The sequence below is a fragment of the Trachypithecus francoisi genome, unplaced genomic scaffold (genome assembly GCF_009764315.1).
Source record: "Trachypithecus francoisi isolate TF-2019V2 unplaced genomic scaffold, Tfra_2.0 Lachesis_group2, whole genome shotgun sequence".
NCBI classification, from domain to species: domain Eukaryota; kingdom Metazoa; phylum Chordata; class Mammalia; order Primates; family Cercopithecidae; genus Trachypithecus; species Trachypithecus francoisi.
In genome coordinates this window covers 130,113,066-130,135,181 of record NW_022681465.1, presented here as the reverse complement: position 1 = coordinate 130,135,181, position 22,116 = coordinate 130,113,066, and the positions used below count along the sequence as shown (strand labels likewise).

At 37.0% G+C, this 22,116-nt stretch overlaps 1 protein-coding gene across 3 annotated transcripts in view; it reads right to left on the bottom strand.

Moving 5' to 3' along the window:
• The window catches only part of GABRB2 (gamma-aminobutyric acid type A receptor subunit beta2), a 262,420-nt gene that overhangs the window by 153,128 nt on the left and 87,176 nt on the right, over window positions 1-22,116 (bottom strand). For all 3 annotated transcript variants that reach the window (XM_033180384.1, XM_033180382.1, XM_033180383.1), the window contains exon 5: window positions 19,286-19,506. In XM_033180384.1, the coding sequence (XP_033036275.1) occupies window positions 19,286-19,506 (221 nt within the window). The remainder of the gene's footprint in view (window positions 1-19,285; window positions 19,507-22,116) is intronic.

Here is a 22,116-nt window from a genome sequence, read left to right as displayed (position 1 = left end):
GAGTAGCAGTAGCTATACTTATACCCAACAAAATATATTTCAACATCAAAACTACAGGAGACAAAGAAGGTTATTATATAATGATAAAGGGGTCAGTTTAGCAAGAAGATATAATAATTGTAAATACATATGTACCCTACATTGGAGCACCCAGATACATAAGGCAAATATTATTAGAAGCAAACAGAGAGATAGGTCCCAATACAACAAAGGACCTAGAATAGTCAAAGTTATTCTAAGGTGTTCTAAGCAAAAAGAACAAAACTGAAGGAATCACATTACTTGACTTCCAAATATACTATAGTACTCTAGTAACCAAACAGTATGGTACTGGCATAGAAACAGACACATGGACAAATGGAGCAGAATAGAGGCCCCTGAAACAAATCCACACACCTACAGTGAACCTGTTTTTGACAGAGGTGCCTATAACACACACTGGTGAAAAGACAGTCTCTTCAATAACTAGTGCTGATAAAACTGTATATGCATAAGCAAAAGACTAAACTAGACCCCTATGTATCACTATATACAAAAATAAAATCAAAGTGGATTAAAGACTTTAAGACTTCAAACTATGAAATTTCTACAAGAAAACATTGGGGAAAATCTCCAAGACATTGGTCTGAGCAAAGATTTCTTGAGCAATACCTACAAGCACAGGCAACCAAAGCAAAAATAGACAAACAGGATCACATTAACTTAAAAAGCATCTGCACAGTAAAGGGTACATTCAACAGAGTAAAGAGACAACCCAAAGAATGAGAGAAAATATTTGTAAACTGCCTATTTGAAAAGGAATCAATAACCAGAATATATAAAGAGCTCAAACAATTCTATAGGAAAATGTCTGATAAAAATTGGCAAAATATTTGAATAGAATTTCTCAAAAGAAGACATACAAATCACAAACAGGAATATAAAAAGATTCTCAACATCACTCATCATCAGAGAAATGCAATTCAAAACTACAATAAGGTATCATCTCACACCTGTTAAAATGGCTTATATCCAAAAGACAAGCAATAACAAACGGTGATGAGGATGTGAAGAAATAGGAACCCTTGTACATGGCTAGTGGGAATGTAAATTAGTATAACCACTATGGAGAACAGTTTAGTGGTTCCTCAAAAAACTAAAAATAAAACCATAGGATCAGCTATCCCACTGCTGGGTATATACCCAAAAGAGAGGACATTCATATATCAAATAGATTTCTGTACTCCTATGTTTGTTGCAGCACTGTTTACAATGGCTAAGATTTGGAAGCAACCTAAGTGTCCATCAACAGATGAATGAATAAAGAAAATGTGATAGCTATAAACAACAGAGTCCTATGCAGCCATGAAAAGGAATAAGATCCATTCATTTGCAACAACATGAATGGAACTGGAGATCATTATATTAAGTGAATTAAACCATGCAGAGAAAGACATACATCTCATATTCTCACTTACTTGGGTAATCTAAAAATCAAAATGATTGAACTCATAGACATAGAGTGTATGAGATTGATTACCAGAGGCTGAGAATGGTAATGGGGGCTAACTGGGGTAGGGAGAGGGAGATGGGGACGGTTATTGGGTACAAAAAAATAGAAAGAATGAATAAGACCTATATTTGATAGCACAATAGGGTGACTATAGTCAATGGTGATTTAACTGTACATTTTAAATAACTTGTAATAATAAGAATGTAATTGGATTGCTTGTAACTCAAAGGATAAATATTTGAGATGATGGAAAACCCATTCCCCATAATGTGCTTACTTCACATTTCATGCCTCTATCAAAACATCTCATGTGTTCCATAAATACATAGACCTCCTATGTACACATACACATTTACTTTTTTAAATAAATAAAATAAAAATTGAATGATTGAATGAGCATATGAACAAATGAAAAAAAATTAAAGAAACATGTAAGTAAATAAAGTATCATGAGCAAAAGCATATGCTTTTTGTCAACTTGGGGGAAATTATTGATGAGGTACCCACTCTTGTGCAGAATCTTCCACCAGGACACTGAGGCAGCCCTTTTGCTGGCCTGTAGCCACCTGGAAAACTTAATGGAAACCAAACCATGCTGTCCTCCCTGCAGAGTTGTAACTGACAGCATCAGGGATCTCCTTTTGTCAGCACAGAGAAACAGAGGTATGTGCCCATTCCTACTGCTGAGCAATATGCCTGCTGTAATGCTGGGCAGCACTATCCTGGGGACCACTGGACTCCATAGATGGCAGCCATTCAGTGACCACTACCTGGGTCAGGTTGCAAAGAATTCCCAGCCACTGACACTCAATCTGCTTTACCCTGCCATTGCATTCCCTCATTCCCTTTTCATTTCTCTCTCTCTCTCTTTTTTTTTTTTTTTTATCTCGGAGTCCCCCTCTAGCCCTGTGACATGTTTCCCCATCTGTTCATGCAGATGGTGCTACCCAAAGATGTCAAAAAGTCGAGTGTCCCCAAATCTCTCTTGATTCCGTTGCTTCCCTTTACCACAGAGCACTGGGAAAAATAAGAAAATGAAAGCCACATTTTGAAGCACAGAGATGTCATGGCTCATAGAAGGAATACATTCACGTTCAGTACCTGGTTTGAAGTAAATGCTATCTACAGAGGTAAGCTCTTACCCTGATGTTCTCCTGAACATAAAATTGTGTCTGCAAAAACTGGATGGCACCTAGAACACAGAATTACACCCTCCCCTCCCTGCTTCCTATTCTTCTCCCCCACCAAATCTTTGTTGTCAGCAACTATAATAATGATCTATTTTAAATTTAGTAATATGTATATTTTACGCTCTGTTCTATTCACGCCTATGGAAACTGAAAACTTGCAAAGATAAAACAGCTTTTTGTAATTAAGGAAAATTGTCACTGAACAGTAATAATTTCAATAACAATAACAATTTTTCATAATTTTAAAATACGACAAATAACAAAGGTGAGCCAAGGATCCCATTTATGATAGAACAAACACAAGCCTGATCAGGATGCTAAAAAATCAAAACCACAAGAAAGGAAAGTGGCCCAGGGATATAGCCTCTTCCTTGTCTAAGATGCCTGAGATTTTTCATGATAAAATAAATATTAGACCTAAAACCCATTTAGTGACACAAATTTAATTCAGCTCCATAAGTGAGTCCAGAGTTTGAGGTTCCCCAAATCAGAATGTCTGATAATCCATATTATTTGGAACTTGGTCTTTCAGGTTAAAACTTGTTTTTCTCCTGCTTAGAATTTAGGCACAGTTCATTTTCACACCTGTGTTGTTGTTCTCCTCTGTTTTTTCAACGCATAGCTCTGCCAAGCACCTGGCCACCCATGCAGTGGACACAGCATTTTTCTCCTCCTTGGTAACTTTATTTGCCATCAAATAAGGACCAGACATGTGGTTTGTCTCATCCCATCATCAGGGGAGATGACCAATGAGTAGAGCAGTAATTTAGGGAGGCTCCATAAATTAACCCTTAATCAATCATATTGGTGTTGCAGTAAGAAATATAATTTATTCACACACTAAATTAGCTAAGAAGAGCCAATTTGGGTGGGAAAAATGTTCCTCATTATCGTATCCTAATCCTTGTTTACACTGGTATATGACTGATCCTCATGTTATGTCTAACTTCCCAAAGGGAAAATCAACCTATAGTTCCAGTCAAATGGGCTTACATACTTAATATTTGGGAAAAATACTGTTCTGAGCAAATGTGTTTTCTTTCTCCCCCACATAGTATTCTCCGTTCATTCCTTACACACATGTACATGCACACTCACAGAAACACACATTCCCTCTGAAGGATAGGCAAGATACTCCAAATTACATAAAGACATACCCTATGTCAGTGAAACAATATGATACCACTGCTCTGCAATCAATAAAAAGTTATATGACATTTTAGTCATATAACATTTGATTATCATGATTAAAAGAGAACATCCCTTTGAACTTAGCTGTAATGAAGTTTCTGAGACATGTTTCTGAAAAGCCCAGGCTCTCACTAGAAAGTGTTTTCTCATTGACTTACTCTATGTTAGGAGGCTAATATGGGTCACCTAAATTCTACTACAGTACAATTCCCTCACTTTGACATTTCTGTATATCTTTGAGAATATCTCAGTGATTGCAAAGGATCACACAACATAAGAAAATGCCATGCCAGTGGAAATTTTAACAGGGTCAACTCACATTTGCATTTAATTTATAATTTGGGAAACTGAATTCATGACAATTGCTGATCCTATCTTTAAAATGTCTTCTTATCAGTTGTGACATAACCTGAAGCACAGTCTCACTACTAATGAAGTTTCCTACCAATATAGTGAAATACCACACATTGTCTACTAGATAGGACAATCAGATTTTTTCACCTCATTTAAACATAATAGTCTTTGATAATTGGGTTTTAAATAATATCAGTTTGATTTAATGTTTCTCTTTTTACTCCTCTTAATTTACCTCAGTATGCAAATCCATTGTTTGACCCTATTTTGCATGAATTGCATTCACTGACAGATAGAGTAATAAATCAATTTGAGATTAAACCCTGCAGAAACCTCAGATCCCACAAACTGATAAACAGAGTCAGGAGTCAGACTGATAAACTAGAGAAGTGCTGTGGAGAAATGGCAATTACTCATTCATGCATACATATATCCATTCAATCAATTTTTTAAATTGTGTCTTTTAGGATGGGCACTCCTCAAGATGCTGGGGTACAAACAGCTGGGAAAAAAACAGAGGTTTCTACTGTCATAGAGCTTATATTCTAGTGGTGACAGGCCTTTAAGTAGTAAACAAATGCATAATGCATGTAGTCATAAAGAATAAAAAAGGCAGTGATATGAAAGAGAGGGAACATAAAGTTCTGGGTAAAGTAGTTGGTTTTCTCTTCCTGCAAGCACATGAGTCTGTTCTGCCCTTAGGACAACTGTACTTTCATTCGTTCTAATTGGAACACTCATTACTCAGATCTGTGCTTTCTGAATGTAAACTAAAAATAAAATTCTAAACCCCCCCGAACCCCCACCACCATCTGAACGGACCCCGCCTCTCAGCAAGGGCATTCCAAAGTTAATCTGAAAAATTAGTTCAGGCCATGATGGGAATGGGGAGTTGGCCATGTCTCATTACAGCCTCCTCCCTTTTGCAATTACAGATAGAACAGACTCTTTAAGTCTGATAAGAAACATTTACAATTTTCTCTCTGAAAGGTGCTATCTGGAGGCTTCAACTGCATGATAAAACCTTGGTCTTGAAAACACCTTATCACAACCCAGACATTCTTTCTATTGATAATAACTCTTTCAACCAATTGCCAATCAGAAAATATTTGAATCCATTACCAGAAAGCCTCCTGCTGCCCGACCTTTCTGGGTCAAACCAATGTCCATCTTACATGTTATTAATTGATTCCTTGTATTTCCCTAAAAGGTATCAAACCAAGTAGTGGCTTGCCCACCTTGGGCATGTGTTCTCAAAATTTCCTAGGGGATGTGTCATAGGCCACTGATAACTCATATTTGGTGCAGAATAAATCTCTTCAAATATTTCACAGAGTTTGACAAAATCATCAATACCAAACTTTAGTGATAACATTTCAATTCAAATGTCACCTCCTAAAGCAGGATTCCACTTTCTCCTCCAGTCAGTCTTGATCATATTATTATGTTTAACTTCCACAATTAAATTCATCACAATTTGTAAACCTTATAGCTATCATTAAATATCTCTTTTGCTGGTGGTTTATATCTTTCCTTCTCCAAGTACAAGCTTGTAGAGTAAGGATTATGTGTAGCTTATTCACTTCTATACCTTCTATCCTCCACCTAGAGTGACAAGAGGTGCTCACTCAGGACTTGATTGGATGGATTGATGGATAAATGAATTAAAGCTTCAATGATTCACTTACCTGAAGTGTGCCTGTTTTATTAAACATAAATTTGAGTTTATTATTATTTTTTCTGGCTTCTTTCTGGAACACTGTACAGACATTCCTAACATTTAGGTAATCACAGTGAGTAATTGCATTCAGCTAATCCTCTTAAGAGAATTCTGAGTATGTCCCTGTCTGCTCTGCCACTTCCAACTGCATGCTTGGGGCATTTCTTCACATTCAACCCATTAAATCATCATGAAAGGCACAGACGTTAGAGTCAAACAGACTTGGAACCTATCCCCATCTTTGACATGTATACTAGTACACCTTTGAACAAGTTACTGAATTTGTCTAAGCTTCAGTTCACTTTTCTTTAAAAATGCAATGATTTATTATTTACTTTTGACCAAATTCCTGTAAGTTAAATGATAATATTTTTTCGGATTGAGAGTTGTTAGTTGACTTACAAAAGACACGTGGCCAGTAAAACAACCCGTGTGTCTTTGACTCCAGATTTTGGCTCTTACTTAGCCTATCCTACCTGTCATCATCTGTTACATATTTTCTTCTCCCACCAGTCTCCAAGTTTTTGAGTCACAGAGACTGGATGTGTCATTTATCTTCCTGTATCTCCAAAGCCTAGCACAGTATTGATACATAATAAGAATTTACCACCACCATTTTCTCTTGCAAAAAAAAAAAAAAAAAGTCATCTCCCACTCATCATGATGAAAAATACAGAAAAGGTCAAGGCTGGTACCAGCAGTGATGTTAGTAATAGCCACTAATCTTTACAAACAACTTATGTGCCAGGCACTTTAGTAAATTCTTTATAACATTTTTTGTAGCTTAATCCCCTCAGTTATCCCACAGGACATGAACAATTAAGCCCTGTTTTACTGATGAGGAAACTGAAGCTTAGAAAGATAGAGCACAGCTAAAGGTATTGAAACAAGGCACTCAGGTCCCCAACCCATACTCTTAACACATTGCAATACTGCTGTTCTAAGTTTTGTGTTGTTTGGTCTCATTATGCAATGATGTAAAATGCACAGATGCCTCCTAGTATTTCTATGCCAGAAGATTTAGTCTTTATCCTGGTCTTTTCAATAGTTTCTCTTAGTTGTCAGCCTGTTACAGCTGCTAAAATATAAAGTCCTAATTATTTTCTCCATTATGGCTAGTGGGAACAATTCAACATGGAATTAGCATCTTTCTCTAGGGATTTATGGCCATTTAGCATTGTGTTGCCTTTTATTCTGTCCATAAGAGTGCAGATAATGAGCTACTTCTGAGAAGTAAAATAGCTTGAGCATTTCGTAATGTGGTGAATGTGATTTGAGTCATTAACCTATTACACTGGTTTGGTTTTTCAGGGAAAAGCTTGCTTTATATGTGACTTCCAAAATAAAGAGATAGGAATGAGGTAGAAATCTTCCCTTAACATCCATTAGCAAAGCACGTGATTAAAACGTTTACCAAAAGTCTTTTAACAAACACTTTTAGTAGTAACTTCCATAGGTTGTGCAATTTTTTAATCTTCTACCTACTTTTTTCTCCCCATGGGAAATAAGTCTGAAACTCCTGTTACTTATTCTAGAAAATAAGTATAGATTTTCTTCATGTACTTCGGGATCTTTCCCAATATTCTGGTAGCCAGAAGTACTTTTCTAGTTGCTTGACAGTTAGAGAATAGCTATTGGTTCAGTACTCTCTGATTTCCCCTTTAGAATGATTATTGATGCTCAAGATAGAATCAAGAAACTCAAAGGGATAATGATGTTTGTGCAGCCTTGAAATTAAAGTGTAGAGGTTATTTGGGTAATTTCTTCTTGAGTTACAAAGTAAGAATTAAATTTCTTGGACAGAGGAACAGTCGCTCATGCCTGTAATCCCAGCACTTTGGGAGGCTGAGACAGGAAGATTGCTTGCGAACAGGAGTCCAAGACCAGCCTGGGCACATAGTGAGACTCTGTCTGTATTAAAAGTTTAAAAATTAGCCAGATGTAGTGGTGTGCACCTGTAGTCCCAGCTACTTGGGAGGCTAAGGAGGGAAGTTTGCTAGAGCCCAGGAGTTCGAAGCTGCCCTGAACTATGAGAACACCAGCCTAGAGTGAGACCCTGTATCTAAAAAAGTTGAGTTTCTTCAATCCAGCGGAAAACCTGTGGGCAGGATAATTCTCTGGTAGTCTTCAGAGTCTCTGGGAGCCTTAAAAGTCATGCAGAGATATTTCCCTGCAGACCACTTTGCGTGGCCTCCTAACTTCCAATAAAGTTTTGTGTCTTTGGCTAATTAAACTGAGGCATAATCTAATCTTTCAATAGTCAGTTTTCCCTAATCTGGAGTTTTTTTGAAACTTAACAAATAGTTGTATAACTGTGAAATAGAACAGATTTTCAAAACCTCTATACCTCAAATTACAAACTATATTGCATGTAGCTTTTACTTGGACTTGGTCGTTCAAAAAAGTGTAACAAAATGACCTTCCATGTGTAAGTAGTTGCATTAGAGAAACCCTTTTAAGAATAATAGATAAAAGGAATGATCATATTAAGTTACACCTGAGGAACACACTTTATGTGCTGTATTTATAAGAAAAACAATGGGCCAGCCAGAAACAGTGCAACGGTCCACATTGTGGAGTGTTGTTTAAAACTAATTGAGTCATATTCATCCATTAATGAATGATGACTAAGACATCTCTCTAGAGGGGAGATGAATGACTACTCACTCTTTTTAAGGGACTTTGGAAATCTAGACTCTTGAGTCTTCTCTATCCACCAACACTTTCAGCACCTGCTTTCTCAAGAGTCTTGCGTTCACTTACTTGGACGAAGATTGCATTCTTTCAGACTTTGAGGAAGTGACTGAGATTATGGGCTTTGAGTTCAATCTGAGCCCTGAAACTCATTAGCAAGTTACTTATTCCCCCAAAGTCTCAGTTTCCTCAACTATAAAATGGACATAACAGTCGCTTGCTTCACAAACTTCTTTGATGTAAATGAGATAATTCAGGGCTTGACATATAAAAGTACCCAGTAAAGGTTACTACTACTACAACGACTGACTCAAGTATTCATTTGCATTTGCTTTGAATGTCTTTATCTAATTAAAACTCTGCTTTAAGTGAACTCATTATACTAGTCTAATTCTGTATTTTTCCCATTTGCCAAGTAAGGTGCCAGCAAAAGCTGCCAACAAAATTTACTGATTTCATGAAATCAAAGTGATGCAAAAGTTACTCCAAATGTAATCAGAGAAAACTTAATCATTAAACCAATGCTGAGAACAATCTGCATTACTTCAAGAATTGAAACAATGGAAGTCTCTTCTGTTGTTTTTCAGCCTAAATGTAAGACAAATGATAAAAGCATGCCCTTACGGGTGTGTGTACTACAAATACACATATACACACACATACATACAAACATATCTACAGACATATAGATATATATACACCTATACCTACAAATGAAGATACACACACACACACGCACACACACACACATACTAGCAAAAATTTTAAACATCTACTGGGAAATACTTTGCTCAAAAAAAAAAATAGGAAAAAATGAAGACCTGGCTTCTTTCCATGTTCACAGTATTCTGGTGACTCAGAGGGTTCACTCCTAATGAAATCAGGAATATGCAAGTACTACCTTTGAATGTACTATGTATAACAATGCTATATATAGATATTTTCAAAAGCCCATTAATAAAATGTCCTCAATGGATTTCAACAATTCTCCTCTTTGCAGACAAGGTCTACTTCAATAACACTACTGTACATTCTTCAGGCCTGCAATATAAAATCCCTACCTTTCTTGGAAGCGCAGCTGACTTCTTCCCTACTTCAAAACCTCTGGAGTCTCCAACCATTGCTCTTTCCTGCAGCAATCCCCTCCACAACTTTGGTTTCAGTGCTGCCACAGCCGAGTTTCATTCCACTGAAATCGATGGAGGTGAGAACAACTAGGGACCCATGTAGCCAACAGTCAAGGAGATCCACTGGCTACCAGAACATGATGGGTCAGGAATATTTTAGAAAGAAAAGAAAAGAGCCAAACTTGCTTTTTCTCTTTAAGTGTTTTTTATTTAAAAATCTAGTAAAAGGTTGCAACAAAATGAGCCCTGGATTATGTCCTAGAGTTGCCGAATACAAGTCTCTCCATTTCTAAGGCTGAAGAATGATGCATTTCTGGTCCTGCTATTGTTGACTTGGATTTAAATGATTATCTAACATCACTCAGGCAAGGATGATTCTAAGTACCTAAATAACTCCATCAGTAGCAGTAGCAACAATAATAACAAGCCCTGGGCTAACAGTTAGGAGTTTGGGATTCTGCTCTGTGGTTTGCCTTTGTCTCTAGGATGTTAGGCACAGTTACTTCCCACTCTGAACCTCCCTTTTCCTTGCTATAAAAAAAAAGGAGGTGAACTTGAATATATCAGAAATTAATTCTAAATATATTTATTTTTAATCTGATAGGACAATTATGGAGAAGATCTATTTAAAAAAAGTAATTGCAACTCGTTAAAGAGGTTGCATTCTGTAACAGTTCATCATATGCATTTTTTTCACATACGGGTAGAGACAGGTGCTTTGAAGACTGGGAAAATTTAGACAATAGGTTCTCACATTCTGGCCAGAAGGACTTATATTCTTAATGAAATCTCTTTTGTTCTGCTTGACAATATATATTCACTCAATGTCTCTATGAAAATGAATTAGGAAATCCAAGTTAAAAATTGATATATTAAAGTTTGATAAAATATATTTCAGTGTGAGATGACTACTCAGTCATCCTGTGGTAAAACTTTCAGAGTAGAGGAAGACGATAAAATTAATAAAATCCTGCCTGTCTAAATTCATTACAGACTAACATTATCCTTTGCCATTTCCCAATGACAGAACATACAAAGCAGGAGGAGGTTGAATTACCTTCTGCTTCCTGCTGAATCTTTCTTTAAGAATGTGAACATTTAATAAGAAGTGACAAGTTTCTGATCTAATGTTACATATGGGAGGTGTGTACTCATGTGAAGTTAAGGCCTTCTCCGTTATGCAAAAAGACAAACAATTATTTTTAGATGGGTCAGCTACAACTGAGAACATAAGAAAGGCATTCCTTCCATAAGAGTTGTCCTAACAAAATTAGTAGGAGTATATACCCTGAGCCACTTCATCAACTAATGAGACTACAAATTACAACAGCACAACTATAAGATTATAAATGTGTCACAAATAATTTTGCCTATTTCTCATTAAAATACGAAGTAAATTTTAAATGATAGTCCTGCATTTGGTAACCACAACCAAATATTTCAGCTTATATCAAAACCATAAGCCATATCCTATATTGGATCAAGAAATATATTTTAAATGTCCTATCATGGTTGAAGAATGATGGTGAGGAGGGTTTTATTGACATGACAGACATGCTTACTACACATTCATTGTTAATTTAAAAAGATACAGAATTGTATGTATAAGATGAATGTTTTCATAATAAACTATATATACTTTTTTAAAAGAAAAATACTTGAAAGGCATATACAGCAAGACCAAGGTAGTGGTTATCTCTGTGTGGTAGGATTGGGGTAATTTTATTTTCATAAGAACTATAGTTTCTAAATAGTCAATAAGAAACATGTATTATTTCGTGATTCAACAAGTATTTTACTGTGTTTGTTGAAGAGTTTTCAATGTGATAAAGTATGATGTAATACTAATGACTTGGCATAAATAAATACAGCCAATTTAGATTTAGATTCTAAATTTAAATGAAAATGTGCACTGTTATGCTCACAAAAAGATGACATAAATTGATAATTCAAGTTGACTGCTCTTTTGTGTACCTGAATGTTATGATGTTTTCGATTGCTTAATAAATCAGGGTTTTCTTCAAGAAGATAAATAGTTTCTTGAGCAATTGAAATATTTTAAATACTGTTTTATGCATAATGAGATGGAAGTGCTAAAAGGATATATGTCATACATTAGCAAAGTCACAGAATTAATGGGCTTTGGGGAGCTAGAATAAACATTTAGCAATCATTTAAATGAGTGATCAGAAGAATCATTAATTTTGGACAAGAATGCAGGTCTTCTGATTTCTTGTCCATTGTAATTATTCATTAGTTTTTGAAACCCAATAAATATCCTATTTTAAGTGAAAAATAGTCTGAATTATATCTATGTGACCTTCTTTACAATGAGCATGTCAACACCAGATTAAATCTGATTTTTACCTGCTTGCGCTTCAGCTGAGTTTATTGATAGAATTCTGCTTCCTATTTAATATTTGAGGGATGGGCTCAACAGAAGCCCAAATCCCAGCATTATGCAAAATACCTCAAGTTTATAAACCTGCACTTGTACCTCCTGAACCTAAAATAATTATTTAAAAAAAATTCCAGGCCAAGCGCAGAGGCTCAGACCTGCAATCCTAGCACTTTAGGAGGCCGAGGCAGGTGGATGGCTTGAGCCCAGGAGTTCAAGAACAGCCTGAGCAACAAGGCGAAACCCCACCTCTACAAAAATGATACAAGAAATACCCAGGTGTGATGGCACATGCCTGTAAGTCCAGCTGCTCAGGAGGCTGAGGTGGGAGAATTACTTGGACCCAGGAAGTGGAAGTTGCTGCAACTCGAGATTGCATTACTGCGCTTTAGCCTGCGTGACAGAGTGAGACACTGTCTCACACTCACACAAAAATACTATATTTTCTATATCATTTTTCTTTAAACTATTCTGAAAATGATCTAATTGGGCCAATGTTATTTTGGAATAGACTATATTTCAGTCTATTTTAAATATCTGCTTTTTAAATTGATAGGATTTTTTCTGCCTAGTCAACCGGAACGGTTTTTGTTATCACATCTACAGCTAACCTACTCCCAAGAAAACATTCTTCTCCACATCTAGCCATATCTCTTGATGGAAATCTCTAAATAGTTTGGTAAATTACAGGAAGTATTTAACTTTATAATCAGATTGTCCTGAGTTATCAACAGTGACTAAGAGTGAAGGTGAGTGGTATCTTGTGAATGTCTGTGTCCCACAAATTCATGAGTTGAACCTAATTTCCAATGTAATGGTAGTGGGAGGTACAGTCTTTGGGGAAATGATTAGGTCCTGAGGGCAGGCTCTAACAGGATTAGTGTCCGTAGTTTGTTCTGCCGCTTTCACCTGGTGAGGACACAGTGAGAAGGTATCATCTATGAATAAGGAAACAGGCCCTCATCAGACACCAAATCTGCTGGTGACTTCATTTTGGACTTCCCAGGCTGCAGAACTGTGAGAAATAAATTTCTGCTGTTTACAAAGCCTCCCAGTTTATGGTATTTTATTATAGCAGCCCAAATCAACTAAGACAGTGAGAATTTTGTATTCAAGGCTTTCAATATTCCTTGGTCACAAACTGCCATTTTAAGTCTTTTTTTAGAAAGAAGCACTTGGCCGAGCATAGTGGCTTATGCTTGTAATCCTAGCACATTGGGAGGTCGAGGTGAGCAGATCATTTAATGTCAGGAGTTGAAGACCTGCCTAGGCAACATGTTGAAACCCCGTCTCTACTAAAAATACAAATAATTAGTCAGGTGTGGTAGTGAGCACCTGTAATCCTAGTTACTCAGAAGGCTGGGGCAGGAGAATGGCTTGAACACGGGAGGCAGAGGTTGCACTGAGCCAAGATTGCACCACTGCTCTCCAGCCTTGGAGACAGAGTGAGATTCACAAAAAAAATAAAAAAATAAATAAAATAAAAATTAAAAAAGCACTATTTATAACTTAATTATTCCTGAAGCTCTTCAAATACAGTTGAGAAAATGGAAGAGTGATAAAACATGATGAGAAGAAAAGGAGAGGCTTGGTTTAGGGAGAACCATACAACTCGTTATTAAATGAAAATTATTGAAGGCATGCTACAACTGAGGCAACTGGCTTGGGGATTGGGGGTCTTATTTAAGAGTTGTCATGATCACCTGGGTCCCATGCCGGGCATCTAATTTCCTTACTCGTGATCTCAAGCTATCAAATGCAATGGCTGGAGATACCTGGCTCCACTATAAGTTTGTGTCCTCAACACTGTTTGACAGTCCTTTGAATTTTCTTTAGCAGTTTTCTTTTGCATTCTAGGCATGCCTGGCCTAGGTCTTTCCCATTCCTTTCAATGTGCTTGCTGAGTCCCACTCTTTTTGCTCTACACAAAGAAACTAGTGTCTTACTTCACAGAACAATGAAAAGATAACTAGGGTAAAATTCTATAATTTCCCATCCATGCTTCCATTTATTTATTAGATATTAAGAGGCACTGAGCACTTACTATCCACCAGTTACTGTGCTACTCCAACTATATGATTTCATTTTTTATTCTCATAGATTATACATTAATTTACATTGATTAATCATCGGCTCAAAGAATGACTGGGTAGTGAAAATATTGACAGCATCGAATTCACCTATTTTCCTATGAATGACGACAATAAAACCTGGAAATATGCTTAAGGTTCAATGAGAAGCCACTGACAAAAGTCCAAATTAAAACCCAACTTCCATTATTATTATTCTTTCTTAAGGAAATTGGTTGGATTGCCCATTTGGGTCCATTTATCTATCTGCATGGCATTAGAAATCTGTTCTCAGAGCCCCTGGAATGATTTTCATACTGAAAAGCAGTGGAATAACTAAGGGTATGCTGCAATCTTGTGCTTTTAGAGATGGGAAAACAGAGATCCAATCAGGATGAAAACGGTTAGAACTTAGTCCATAAAAAAAGGGTCCATATTTCTAAATCATCTCATCTCCTGAAATCCCCAAGACCACTGTACCTTAATGCAAGTTTGTTGAGCAGCTGGTGTGCATGCTTAAATTTCTTGCTAACCAAGCACAAAATATGAGCATGAGCAGACTTAGAGTTCATGTTGTGCGCCATCAGAAGCAGTGGGCATGCTCTTGCAAAAAGAAAATTTGACGAGAGTGGTAGCAAGGTTCTGCTTGAAGACCTTTGAGCACCACTCTCTGGATAATGGCTTAGCCTGGCTGTCCGTGATCATGGATCTCACCCACTGAACCACACATCCTCTGAGATGAGACGACCCCCTCTTCTGACACAGGTACTAAAAGGATGTGTTCATAGAAGATTCCCTACACAGGAGAGATGGGAACTATCATCCCATGGCTGCAGACCTTTTAAATGTTGAGTGGTATTTCCCAAATAATAGAACCAAAGGTCCCTAGGCCTCTGAAACATGAAATTTTGTTCTCCATTTTTTTTTTTTTGTTTGTTTTGTTTTGAGACAGGGTATGGCTCTGTCATCCAGGCTGGAGTGCAATGGCATAAATATGCTCATTGCAACATCTGCCTCTTGGGCTCAAGCCATCCTCCTACCTCAGCTTCCTCCAGAGAGGCGGGCACTACAGGCCCATGCCACCATGACCAGCTAATTTTTATATGTTTTGTAGAGACAGAGTTTTGCTATTTGACCAGGCTGGTCCTGAACTCCTGAGGTCAAGCAATCTGCTCACCTCAGCCTCCCAAAGTGCTGAGATTGCAGGCATGGGTCACCATGCCCAGCCCAAAATTTTATTATGAAAACATTCAAACAGACAAGTTGAAAGAACAACACAATGAACACTTACATACCTACCATTAAATTCAGTAAGCATTGATATTTTGCAATACTGCTTTCTCTATCTTTATTATGTTTTAATACCTGAAGATTTCGCTGAAGAAAATCCTATGAAAGAAGCTTACTCAGATGCTGTAAATGACTGTCCTTCCTTTAACCGTCCTCACCAATCTTCATTTGTCTTAATGGGAAAGAAGTTTAAGCCCTTAAATTTTGCCTTAAACTCACAAGACATTTAGCTTACAGGCTTAGTTCTACCCAATTTCTTGGTCACTGCCTTGATATTTAAAGTTTTTCCTGTGCCAGCTTCCCATATCCAGGTCTTCATGGTTGCCCTTCAATACGTCTTACCCAGACTAGTAAACTTTACCAGTGCCAAATTCTTTACAAAGATCTTGCCTGCGCCTCAGAAATCCAAACAGCAAAATTCCCTACTAAACTGGAACCGGTGTGAACCACAGGACTGAATAATGCACCTTTCACAGAAGACTCAGGCAGGTTGTTCATTAGGGCCTTGTTTTTATCAATCCAGAATAAAGCCTGTACTTATGGACTAATAAAAGTTATTTCCATCTGAACACTTTTTTATCTTTTTTGTTCCCTGCATGCTCTCAGGTGATTCCTAATATTCTTTATTTCCATCTTGCCAGTACATAAGAAGCAGGACAGAGGAGTGAAGATCAATGTCTTTGCCTTCAGATAACGAAGCTCTTCTGCATAGCAGCTGTGTAACTTTGTCAGCAAGTTCCTTCATTTCTTCATGTAAGACGGAGAAAATGATGGTACCCATTTTGCAGGGCTAAAGTTAATATTAATAAGATAATATATGCAAAGTTCTGGCACAGTGACAAGTACATGCTAAGTCTCTTAATGAGTACTAGCTACCGATATTAATATTATTACTATTTTAAGTGTCATTTCAATGCAGCCCTATGGAATACAGACACAAAATAAACTTCTTACTACATTGTCAGCAATAGAAAATTACTGGCTGGGGATGGGTAAGTAGCAGGAGGGGCTAAGTATTGTAGAATCAACTGTAACAATAGAATAATACATTTTAGCATTATATAAAATAGAGCTAGAAATTAAATAGAAAAATAGCTAACTTTAACTGAATTCCTTTTATTTATCTATTGCAAATGAATCTCCTTGAGTTGAGAAAGATCTGATATGCATTAAATTTCTCTCTAAGGAACAAATTGTTCTACTATTTGCCCGTTAAAACTGGAATTGGACATCTATATATTTCTGATGAATGTTCTTATTAATCTCCCCTTCACAATTAACAATACAGCTGAGAGAACAATCACCATTCATGAGTCCTCTCCATGGGGAAGTGTTAATTCAATGCATGTTAGATGTGTTCAGGAGCCTGCATATTTTGTTATAGCCCTTGATAGAAGTGGGAATGGGAGAATGATGATTTCCCAATGTCATGAGTTAAAGGTACAGCAATAGTGTCCAGGTGATCTTAATGATAAGAATAACTTGTCATCAGTTTTGTTTGATTAATGACTTAATGATATAAAGAAGCCAATTCATCATCTATAATATTAATTAACCCTTTTTCCCTTTCAATTCTTTTTTTTTTTTGAGATGGGATCTCACTCTGTCACCCAGACTAGAGTGCAGTGGCGCGATCTCGGCTCACTGCAAGCTCCTCCTCCCGGGTTCATGCCATTCTCCTGCTTCAGCCTCTCGAGTATCTGGGACTACAGAACCCTGCCACCACACCTGGCTAATTTTTTTGTATTTTTAGTAGAGACGGGGTTTCACCGTGTTAGTCAGGATGGTCTCAATCTCCTGACCTTGTGATCCACCCGTTTCGGCCTCCCAAAGTTCTGGGAAATACAGGCCTGAGCCACCGCGCCCAGCCCCCTTTTCCTCTCGATCCTAAAGGCATTCTGATTGTTGATTTTCCTGTCCACTCAACTTCACCTGCATGCATTTATGAATTCATCCTCAACCTTTACTGCATTGCTATTTACAGTGTAGGTGCTTAGTGCTTAGTCAGTATTGGATATACAAAGGAGAATATGACACGTCCTGTGCTCTAAAAATAGGTATTCTGGAGAAACAGGAAGAGCCCAGGGTGATTTCTGCATTATTCTTGTGAAGATGAAGTGATATGATGGACAAACTGCATCCAGCACTGGGTCTGCTCTGGGTAACTTATCATTTCTAAGTCTCCTGCCTTCTTTTAGATTCTTACCTCCCTCCATGCTTAACTTTTTAAAAATGTTAAACTACAACCTTTTTTCTTTCCCTGTTCTCCACTGCACACATGGTCACCCTCTCATCAAGGCCTCTCTGATGCCGTATGTTTTGTAGTTGATTCCAAGTAATAATTTTAGTATCATGTATCTGCTGAACACAATTCTTTCCATTAGTACTTTCGAAGTCCACCACTTCAGTAGAATCTTTTCAAACTTTACCAGTCAACTTACATTCTCTCTCTTCTATTTCCTTCTTTTCTGAGGCATGTATGTGAGCAGTGCCTGTATCTAACTCATTTCTCTACCACCAGTGCTTGCCACGGAGTACAAATGTGCTCTCGTTCTGCCTTTCTTATCCCTCCCTCCCTTGAAGGCCAAATGCCTTTTTCTCTACAAATGTCATAAACAAAAGAGCTGAATCTAAGGATCTGAGATGATATATCAGTCAGGAGTACTGAATACAGCAGAAAATAAAAGTGAGATAGAATAGACAAGAAATATGTGGGATTGGAGGCATCCCGTTGAGGGCTCTGGCTCTGAACTTGGAACAGGGTTCATGTACCATCTCCAGAGATTACTTTCTTTGCAATCTTTGGCAAATTGCATCAGCCTCTGTTTCTTCATTTGAAAATAGAGACAATAGCAGTTCCTAATGTATGAGGTTGTTGTAAGGGTTTACTATAATAACACATGAAAGCACTTAACTCAATGTCTGACCCATAGCAAGGGTTCAATAAATGAATATTAATGTTATTATTATCACCATTATGAGACGGTAACCACATATTCATGTAACACAGAATAAATTACGCAACTGAAAATCTGAGTTTAGAATTTCTTCCACTCTAATGAAGAGAAATTCTTTATATTATAGTGTTTTCAGAAAAAGATCTATTTTTTCTTTTTTTCTAGAAAATCATCTTTTAATATGAAAACATGCTTTCAGTACAGAATAAACTTTAAAAGAAAAACGGTCTTATTCTACAAATTATCCTCACCCAAATATCAAAGTATCACAAGTATTTCCTGACATAGAGGAATATTTGAGTATAAATTTCCTATTAATAAACATGAGATGACTACTTTATTTATTTGCAAGTCTGATTGCTCCTTGGAAGGTAAGAGGTCACAATAAGCTTTCTCATCATCAGAGGGCCATGATCCCGTTCAGGCAGCTCAGAAGCAATTTCTAAAACACAGCATCTCCCACATTCAAACAATTATTTGGCATTCACAATGTTTTCTGCATTTTAAAGAAGCCCTGTGTCTCAGCTATTTTGATATTGTTTATCCCTACTCCTTAAAGAAAGCAGCTTTAGGATCAGCAGCTGATATTGGAAGATAATTCAGAAAAGCGCAGCCTTAGTTGGAGTTAAGTCCCTTTGTAAGCATGCTACCTTAAGCTCTTGAATGTCTAGTGGATAGGAGGCTTAGCTGTTTCTTAGTAGAACTGAAGAAAGAGTAAGGAAAATAGCACAATACTTCCATCCAATGAAAAGTAACAGCTATTTTGTTCAGGAAAAGTTAATTTTGAATTGGGGACAACAGACCTGAGTCCATAAAGGACGGTGCCATCAGGATGCAGGCGGATCATGCGGTTCTTAACAGTCACTCCGTGCACAAATGACTTCTTATCGTTCAGGAAATAGGTATCAGGCACCCAGAGCTGGTCTGCCACTCTGTTGTCCAGAGTCAAGTTTAAAGGTATTACATTATAGGACAGCCTCTTATCTCTCCAGGCTTGTTGAAAGTACATTGTCAAGGTATAATCCTGTAAATGTGAGAAAAAAACATGGTTAGTTTACACCCAAACAGATCTGGGGGATAAGCAAACATCTCCGTATTAATAAGAAAATACATTTATTTTTAATTTTGTTTTATTTTTTTGATACAGGGTCTCCCTCTATCACCCAGGCTGGAGTGCACTGGCACGATCTTGGCTTAATGCAGCCTCCCTCTCCTGGGTTCAAGCAATTCTCCTGCCTCAGCCTCCCAAGTAGCTGAGATTACAGGTGTGTGCCACCACGCTCAGCTATTTTTTTGTATTTTTAGTAGAGACAGGGTTTCACCATGTTGGACAGGCCGGTCTCGAACTCTTGACCTCAGGTGATCTGGCCACCCCAGCCTCCCAAAGTGCTGGGATTACAGGCATAAGCCACCACATCCGGCCAAGAAAACAAATTTATGTGTGTGTGTGTGTGTGTGTGTGTGTATGGCCACACAGTACAAACATATACTATTCACATATATAGACAAATACTAATTTATTAAACCCATTTTTACCTGGTACCTGGCATGGGCCAGGCACAGTGGTGGGCACTATGAATACAGAAGTAAAGAGAATATATTCACATGAAATTTATGATATATTTCTAAGGAAGAAAGATATTAAGGAATAATTACCTAATGATTAATTTGTGCTTCCCAAAGTGGAGTATGCAGGACTCTTTTAGGTGAGATATAAACACAATTTTAAAAATAGTTATGTATTTGTTTCTATGTGTACTAACAAAATCAACTAGCACATCCAAACCTAAGAATTCATCAATTCATTCTTCCATTCATTCATTCATTAAATGTATAATTTGTATCTCGTATTTGACAGGAACCATTGAGGTGCTGAGATGAAAGTGGTAAACAAGACAGATTAAATGCCTGCTCTCAGGGAATTTAAAAACAAAGCATAGACAGATCAACAGAATCATGTCAAATAATGCTACATTTTATGAAGCACATAAATCAAGGTGCGAAATATCTAACTGGAATGGTGACAAAAAGCTTTTCTTGGGAGTTGGTATTGTGCAGAGAGCAGAGAAGGAGCCCAAACCACTGGCTCTTAGGAAAAGAATATGCCAAGCAGAGGGGAATCTGTAGAGGTCCTACGATAAATAGGCCTGGCATGTTTGAATAATCAGTAAGACCTGCTCATTTGAGCCACTGATACGTAGGGAGAGTAGAAACACAGCAGACAAGACAATTAGTCCCATGAAATTTTAGAAGGGTATGCTTATTTAAAATAGATTGTTACAAAGTGGGTAACTTATTATGGTAGTAATTGCAAGAGTTTGTAAATGAGAATCCTAATCAGTCTAGTCTAATCAAGGTGGGCTTTCCAGTAAAGGTGACATGCACACTGAGGCTAATGTAAGCTTCTCAGCTATCTAAACAAAATTAATTCAGTCAGTTTATCACGAGAATTTTAATCCCAGCATTAGGGACAAATAGGCAGGGCTGCAACTTTCAGACACAGTGGGCTGGCTGCTGTAATGGAACCAGTGCTCTTGGAGTTCTGGTTCTACCATTTCTCAGTTCTATTTCTAGGAGGTAAATATACATAACTTCTTTTAGTTTCAGTTCCATTAAATATAAATGGGGCTTTTAACACATGCCTGATCTAATCAGAAGGTTATTATGAAAATTAAATGTACAACTCAAATGCAATTTGTAAACTACGAAAAGCTATATTCTATGAATGAAGCATTTGTAAGTGACATATTTTATCCATTAGAAGCCTATGGGTACAACGTAATTGCTCTCTCACCCTCATTTGAATGACTAAGTGAAGGTCCGAGTATTCATTTGAAAAGCATAATTACAATTCTATTTTAAAATCAGTTCACAACGCCCTACTTGAGGGTTTTTAAAAAACTAGAATCATGTATTAATTATCACTGCAACCTGAGAGGCTAGAGCAGTGCCAAGGGCTCAAATAACGAATGAATGAAAGAATAAATGTCCAGTAAGCTATGCCTAGTGGATTTCTGTCCAAATCTGCATAATTTTGTGTATAAGACGCATACTTAAAATTCAGTAAAATCTTGCATTTTTCTAACGTTTGTTGAGATTTATACATCTTAATTTGGTTATATCATTTTGAAATATGACTCATATTATCTGCTCCAACACCAAACAGTTTTCACAGGAACAGCATAACTCATTGTAAAAAAATATTTAAATATTTTCTGTGGCTTAGAAAACATACACATTTTGACCTTACTCAGAAATCAGGGTAGGACCTTCCAATTTTACAAACAAACTTCTATCCTAACAAAAGACATATTAATATCCTAAATGTGTATCAAATAGTTGTTGGTGAAATTTGCTTCAGTGGATTACTTTAGTTAGCATTCTGGACTGTTCTGTAGCACCGTGCTTTAGTGAAGAATTAGTCTGAGGATCTCTAGAGGAGCATGTTAATTTATAATAAAAGCAAGATGAAGATTCATGAATTACATAACTAGAAAACAGAAAAAGGATCAGATACATATTTTTGTGTGTTCCTATGTTACAAATAACCTAAAAATAGGACATAAAAAATAAACCATGCAATTAAGACTGTGCTGGAAATAATGCATTTACTGATTTCCAATTCTTGAAATGG